The sequence below is a fragment of the Microtus ochrogaster genome, linkage group LG1, assembly GCF_000317375.1.
Source record: "Microtus ochrogaster isolate Prairie Vole_2 linkage group LG1, MicOch1.0, whole genome shotgun sequence".
Lineage (NCBI taxonomy): Eukaryota > Metazoa > Chordata > Mammalia > Rodentia > Cricetidae > Microtus > Microtus ochrogaster.
Window position 1 is genome coordinate 7,062,126 of NC_022027.1, and position 7,933 is coordinate 7,070,058.

Sequence of the window (7,933 nt, forward strand, 5' to 3'; positions counted from 1 at the left end):
CCACAGTCCTCCTTGCCCACAGTCCTCCTTGCCCACAGTCCTCCTTGCTTGAATGTCCCAGCCTGGCTTCTCTGATATTCTGGGTCTCCACAGCCTCCCAAAGCACACAGCAGCCTCTTGGGACCTCTATTCTGGTACTCTGGCCCTGCCTCCTATTGCCTGGCTTTGGCTGTACTCCTGACCCCCTCAGTCTTGCATCCTCTGTGCCTCCAAAACCAGCACCAACCACACAGATGCCACGGCCAAGCTCTCTCTGCCACTGTCTCAGGATGGAGCCCAGACTCCTTGGACCATAGCTATACCTGTTTTCTCCTGAGCCTAGAGAAGCACTCTTTTAGGCAGTTGTGTGCAAGGAGCAGAGAATGCCATTAGCTCAGGCTTTCTTTCCCTTTAAATAAATTGGGACTTTTCCAAGATAGCGGTGTGGTGTTACCCTCAGGCCATCCCTCTCACTGCAGTGTCCTGCAGAGGCTTCTCTTCAGTCCTGCTGGGCTCTTTAATAGTAACAGCTGCCTTCTCAACACCAGGCTGATTGCCTTTATCTCCTTACATTTCCCCTGCCCATCAGATCGGTCCATTAGCTTTAAATTCTGCTCCGCTCAACTTCTCAGGGCACAGCAGAATGAAGGCAGATTGTTGGCTGAAATACCACACACACATGGTTGTTAGCCCAGTGCCTGATGGAGTCCTTGGTACCCCCTGAAATGTCAGGAGCTGGGCCTCCATGGTCCATGTCTCTCAGCATTCCCTGTTTTCCAGGTTCCAACGAAATGGCCCATTAAGCTCCGCTGCCAACATCCAGTGGCTTTTTCTAGCCCAGAGTTTCAGACTCTTCCACGTTCCAGCTGTGGGTAACATCCCAACAGCTTAAGACCCGCATGGTCAGGTGTATCACAGCCATAGCCTTAATATGCGCTTCTGTCTTAGCTTCTTTCTGTTGCTGGGGTAAAAATATCCGGATAAAAGCAGCTTGTTAGTCAAGATTCTCCTGAGGAACAGAACTGATGAATATATACTACAGGGGATTTCATTAGATTTTTTAAAATATACTGTATGGATGGATCTAGGGAGTCTAATAATGTCTGCCTTCACATTGGAGAAGCTGAGAGCCTGGTAGCTGCTCTGTCTGTGACGCTGGATTTCTCAGTAGCCCCAGTCTGCTACTGACGGCCTGGAAGTTTCCTGGAGGACTAACTAGTCTTCATTCCACATTGGAAGGCCAAAGAAGCAGCGTTCTAATGTCAGTCAGCAAATGGCGGTAGCCGCGATAGGGCAGATGGTCTCACAGCAAGATGCAGTTAGGGTAGATGACCCTTTTGGTGACATGGAGAGCAACACCAAAGCAAGCAGCAAAAGCAGAGCACTCCCCCTCAGGCCGCCTTTTATTTGTCTGCCACTGGATGAAGTCACCCACATTGAGGGTGGGTCTTCCCCCTTCACGTAACCTAGTCAAGGAAACGAAATCCCATATAGGGGTTCCCACTAACTTGCCTCTTAGTTGATTCTGGTTGACAACATCACAGTTGACAACCAATATCCACCATCACAGAGACCGTCTCCTATGCCGCTGGGCTGTTGCTTGAGGCCAACATTGCATCTGTTTCTAGAATCTGCTCTGAGCTTGACAGCGACCCGGCTTCTCTGCCCCAGGTGTGACTTCTCAAATGGCCTTCCCTATAGGTCTCCCTGCTCCATCCGACGCCTCTGCCTTCCTTCCCTTTTCTAGGCATCCTAGAGTCAGACCTAAGGTCAGGGGTGCAAAGAAAGAGACCACCACTCCAACTGAAGTGTCCGGACAGGGCAAACTTAACTCGTGATCAAAAAGGCAAACACCAGAGACAGGAAGCGCATTAACTCATTTTATTCTAACTCAGGTAGTGATGGTGTCTTTGGCTAGGGTCTAACCTCACAGTTTGATTTGATCCTTTAGTCTGGAAAAAAAGAAAGGAAAATAAAAGAGGAAGGGAAAGGGTTTACTACTCTAGGTAGGCCATCAAATTCTTGGAGACAGCAGTGTTTGTGTAGACAGACGGTTTGCAGGATTTGAGGACTGAAGCATTTGCGTAAAACTCTGATGGGGTGGAAGAGACAAAAAGATTTGAATTCTTTGCCCTGAACACAGGGTTTCTAGTATCTGATAGAAAAGGCTCCTGCTTGACATCTCTTACACTGGTGCTCAGTTTGATGTGAGGGCCAACCTCCCCAGCTCTGCCAGAGTGTGGAAGGTAGGTTGAGACAATTCCATTGTTTGAACATAAAATAGGAGGAGGAAGCAAGGAGGTAGAGAGGCCTCCTCTGCTGGCTTAGCGTGATGCCATGCATCGGGTAGATCTCATCCTTTATCTTTTTGCTGGTTTTGGGAGGCAGGGATTCTTGGAGCCAGGACACTGGTCTGAAGCCTGAGAAAAGAGGAATTAAAGGACGGCCATTTTTCTCCTAGCTTTCTTTGCCCTCCGTGTGCCATTTAGTAGCTGCACCCCAACCCCGACAACTGAGTAGTGGGGTAAAAGCACCAGACTTCTTTGCCGAGGTATCTGGAGACCCCAGCCAGAGAACCTGCCCCGGCTCCTCTATCCATAACATTGAGGCTAGTCCCACATAGCCCTGACTGCTACACAAAGCAGCTGCAATGGCTCACCCAAGCCCTGCTGGATCCCTAGCCCCCATTGCCTGCACCTGCCTACATACAGAGGAGCGTTGGCCAAGTCCTGCCAGAGTTGGGCAGCCGGGATGGAGAGTGAGATGCAGGGTAGACGTCACTCTGGGGGAGCTCCTGGCCTCCAGAGGACCCCCTCATAGGTAGGGCATGATCAAGAATATTGTTGGCTTCTTTCCATTGGCAGGTGACTGAGGAAGTCCACCGGTTGCTGAAGAGGTGCTCATACCAGTTTGTGTGCAGAGGCAAAGTCAGCGTCAAGGGCAAGGGAGAGATGCTCACGTACTTCCTAGAAGGCAGGACTGAAGGAAACAGTTCCCATGGCAGGACCTTTCGCCTGGAGCGGAGATTGTGTCCTTATGGGAGAGGTGGAGGCCAGCCCAGACGGCCCCCACTGTGTCCTGCAGCTGGACCCCCGATCAGACCGGGGCTTCCCCCAGCCCCCACTAGCCAGCACCTGCCGTCCACAGCAGCAGGGAAGGAAGCCTAGTGGAGCCCATGGGCCACTGGAGATGCATGCAACGCAAGAGTGCTCCAGGGTGACACAAGCCACCGTGGCTCCAACCAAGACCAGCCAGAGGAGCAGTTGCCAAGCGACTTGGCTGAAGAAGAAGCATCTTCTAGGTGTGGCTTGAGGCCAATGGGAGATGTGCCCAAGCCACCCACTTGGGGCATACGGAGCCCTGTCTCTTCCTAGTGACCTGGTGATGCCCGGCTAGTGTTGGCATATTGGGACCCTGGGAATATCTTCCACGGTCATAGCAAAAACTATGAAGGTCCAGATGACAGAGGAGCCCACCATGACCAAGCCTCAAGTCAACCTGGTTTATGGGTGGCTCCAGCCCCTGAAAGCCCTGGTTTATGGGTGGCTCCAGCCCTGGTGAGCCCTGGTTTATGGGTGGCTCCAGCCCTGGTGAGCCCTGGTTTATGGGTGGCTCCAGCCCTGGTGAGCCCTGGTTTATGGGTGGCTCCAGCCCTCACAGGCCCTGGTTTATGGGTGGCTCCAGCCCTCATAGGCCCTGGTTTATGGGTGGCTCCAGCCCTCGTTGGCCCTGGCTTATGGGTAGTTCCAACCCTGGGTAGTAGTTTCGAGTACCAGACTGAGAAGTTGGCCCCGCTGGGCAGGGCCATGACAGTTGAGCTATTCATACCACAGGCACAGCTTAGAGCTGGTCAGGTCTTGGACAGGACAGTACCGGAAGAATTGAAAAGCCACCTCTTACTGCATGAAGAGTAACGTTGCTGGCTTTCCTCAAGAGTAGGCTTTTGCTAACAGCCAGAGGCAGGTCTTCTGGAATCCTCCGGGTCCCTACAGCCCCACTTCTAGCCTCCTGGCCTGTGCATTCTCTTCCAACCCCACCTGCCTGCTGGATTCTGACTCCCGTGACAGTGGGCCCTCCTCTTCCTGTGCCATCGCTACGCATTCAGAGAAGAGGGGTGTATGCTGACTTGCCTTCTCTGTGGTGTCTTGGACACTGTGAGTGTAACAAGAATCAAGCCTTCGTTTATGCTAAGAGTGGTTGACCACCACGCTACCCACAAGCACTTTCTCTGCTGGAAGACATCATTTCTCTGGTATAACCATTCCTCTTCTTGGTGGCTTCAGAGTTGGCAGTGTGTGTTCCTGAGTCTTGGGTGTGGTGTCCCTGCTCCAGGGTGAAGGGAAAGAGTGTCCCTGTTGACACGGGGTGGGGTGGGGGTGGGGCTCTCCCATCTCTGCTTCCCTATGTCTGCAGCTGAGGTGAAAACCGCAAGTGTGGGGGACAGGAGCCTGGAAGAGCTGCTGGGAAGTGACGGGCCAGAAATAGCTGGATGAGATCTGGAGATACACAGCCTCACTCACAGGAAGGGAGGCAGCCTGCAAACAGAGCAGGTGGGCATAGGCCCTACCTGCCATGGCTGTGGAGGCCCATCTTCTCATGCTCCCCAAGGGCTTTCCCCCTTCCTAGGGTCCTGTCTTCTTAGACTGAGGCAGAGCAAAGCCCAGCCTGCAGCAGCAGGGAGCATATGTGGGGTTCCTAATCCTCAACTCCGCGATAGCTCAAGTGTGTGGCCCTGCCGGGGCCTGGGTAGGTCAGCCAGCTATCCCTGAAAGACTCAGGTCGCGTGTTGGTAGGAAGAAAGTGTCAAGCGAGGGAGAGCCGGAGGCTCCTGCAGAGTCTCCCAGCATCTGAGACTGTAGACTGCACTATAGGCACCCTCGGGTGGGAGTGGGACAGCTGTAAGGACTGCACATTCTCTCCGCGCTGGGGAGATGATGCTAAAGGGAGCCTCTGGCACTGTCTGCAGAGGAGCTCTGACCTGTGCCCACCCTGCTTTGTTGCCCTTCTGATGATGCCGGGCAATGTGGCCATCCTTTGCTGCCTTTCTGACAGCCTACTCTGGCTAGACCCCAGAGCGGGGCCCAGACCCACCTCAGCACCCCACTGTAGCCTTCAGGGCTGGAGAGCAGCTCGCTTCACCCTCTTCTGGTGGTCATGTCTGGTTCCGGGGGCTTGGGATTTGGGTATAGCATTGCTGGGGGATGCTGACTCCAGTAGGGCAGAGGGCGGGGGAGAGTCTTTGCATTTCTCCCATGGTCCAGAATTCCATCAGAGATTGCATTTATAGGAAAGTTTCAGACTGTTGAAGGGTGGGGCACTGAGGACAGATTTCATCTGAGCCAGAACCTGGCTAGGGCAGGCAACTCTCTGTAGCTCCCGCCTCCTGTCTGCTCTCTTGTTTGCCTAACCTTGGTACAAATAGTTTTTCCTCATGGGCTTTGTTTTCACTAGGACTTTGTTACCTACCTGTCTGTCTGTCTGTCTGTCTGTCTGTCTTAACCAGATTTGAAGCAGTCATCTTAGACAGGAGCACTCAGAGCAAGTGAGTACATTGTGGCCCTGGTTCTGCGGGCTGTGATGCTGTCCCCGGCCTTCTAGGTCATTAAGGATGGCAGAAACCCTCGAGCATGGCCTGGGTTTTCTCAGAGTGGCTTCTGGGCCTCCAGAACTGCTGTCTTTCTGGGCTGTCCAGGTAATGGACAGAGGGGTGGTTCTCAAAGATGCTCACGTGATAGTTCCAGGACCTGTGTGTTTGTTCTGTCAGTCAAGAAGCTTCACAAGGGGTCTTAGGGTAGCTGCTGAAGGATGAGAAACTACACCTAGACTACATCAGTGGGGTTGGTGCGGACACATGGACTCTCAGAAGTCGACAGAAGGATGGACAGGCTGAGAGAGGCATGGAGCACACACTGAGGAGACCCATGAGGACAGCACAGCTCCAGCCAAGCAAGAAGCCAGGATGTCACTCCCACAACCACAGGGAACTGAAACTGGCCCTGAGTAAGCAGCAGGCAGAGCATCAGAGCCATCAGGGAGGAGCCCGGTGACACCCGGATCTGACCTCTAAGACTCTGAGCAGAGCCAGCTGAGGGTAGTAGCACTGCACTCACACGGAGTGTGCAAAACGGAGGTTACATGGGTGCTTGGGCAAAGCTACCCACGGCGTGATCAGAGCAAGAGAAAGCAACCATAGAGGTGACATTGCCTTCTCTGGGCACAGAACCGTTCTGCAGTAGACCACACAGGAGCCTTGGCTGGGTCTCTTCTTCAGGGGCGACATCTCCATCATCAGCAGTTCCAACCCCGCCTACTTCTTGTGAGGTCAGGATCCACACCTGCAGCCATAACGTTCCTCGGGGTTTGGTGATAAACGGCTTTCTTTTTATTTGTGATAAAAATGTATTATATTGCCTTATTTATTTTTAATCTTGTACAATATTCATGTACAAATGTTAGAGCCATTTGGGTAGGATTCTCTCCAAATTATTTATTTTAAGATGCTCTGTAAATAGTGCACCAGTTACAGGTGCTTCCTGTTCACTTGTACCAAAAATGAGGAAAAGCCTGGCACCCGTGTCAGCCCCTGCTTGTGATGCTTTGGCCCTTGGGAAATGACCCTTTGTGTTCCCTTCTCAGCCCCAGCATGCCTCCCGTGCCTGACATCGTAGAATAGAACACAGCCCCAGAATGCTTCCAAATGCTTCCACGGGCTGTGCCAACCTGGGACGGTCTATACCTTCAGGTGTGTGTCCCCACACATCCAGCAACCCAGTTGTTTCTCAGACTCCAAAGCCACCAGGGCTTCCGGACCCCCTTCTGTCATAGAAGCAATAACCATAACTCTATACCGCAGAGACAAGTTTGGCCCAAGCAGATTGATACTTCGGAATCTACCCGTGCATGTGAGTTTGCTATAAAGGACTGGCATTCCAGATCCCCACCCCTCCCAGAAGGCCCAGCTCTAGCTTCTTGGTTCCTAGAGCCAGGATTGGTACCCCAGATAGCTGAGCAGACTGAGCCAACCGACAGTCCTGGGCCCCACGCTCTTACTCACTAAGGGATAAAGCTTAGGGCAGCCACATTGTTCTGGATCTGTACCGATGCTTCGTGTGACTGAGTGTAATGGTTTCTTTCAGCTGTATGAGCATCAAATAGAAATGGTCTGTCTCAGCGGTGTGAGCATCAAAAGGTGACATTTCCAGGCACTTGTGGAATGCCATTTAAAGAAAACGGTGCCATATTCAAGGCTGCACTTCTCACTCTTATCAGTCAGTGCCATCCTAGTAGGAGAAGAGCTCTGTGTTGGAGCGGGCCATCCCTGAGCGTATAAGAGGAAAGGGCTAGGAAGGGAGCCCTGACTAGCATCGAGGATTCAGGCTGTGGGCTCAGCTGGCAGATGTGATTAGCCTCCAGAGACTTCACATTTTATTTATGTGCAATCTGAAGGACACTTGTGCCATAACAAGCACTGACAGCAACCCGCAGAGGCTGTGCGAATGGCTGGCTTCAGTGGACTGGGTATGAGGCGAGCAGTTTGGATTGCAGAATTAGGGAAGGTTTCATCTCAGTCTCCCAGCCATCACCATTTTCAACAAGGTAAGTTCTAGGGCTCCCCACGTCACAGGTATCTTATTCCCAGCCCGTACAGAGCTTCAGTGGGCGTTGGGGGTGGGGTTACAGAGCAAGTGTGTGCCTTTCACAGCAAGCAAGCAGTGGCAGGGAAAGAACGTTCCTACATAGCCTGCTCTCGCATCAGCACCACGAGAGGCTGCAGAAGCGATGCTGATGTATTACTCTCTTAAATGGCTATACATATGTGACCCCCAGAAACGGACTTGCTCATGCTTTTCAGTGGCTCCACTTTTAGTGTGCCCTCCCATGCACACATGTATGTGCGTGTGCACACACAGGCACATATAAACATAGCAAAAAACAAACCCTCCTCCTCCCAGGT

General features: G+C 52.5%; 1 protein-coding gene across 1 annotated transcript in view; it reads left to right on the top strand.

Moving 5' to 3' along the window:
* Positions 1-6,997, top strand: part of LOC101995761 (adenylate cyclase type 1) — an 86,537-nt gene extending 79,540 nt beyond the window's left edge. Inside the window, exon 17 of the mRNA XM_005359221.2 lies at positions 2,844-6,997. Coding sequence (XP_005359278.1) covers positions 2,844-3,146 — 303 coding nt within the window. The 3' untranslated portion in view covers positions 3,147-6,997. The remainder of the gene's footprint in view (positions 1-2,843) is intronic.
* Positions 6,998-7,933: the final 936 nt, after the last annotated feature.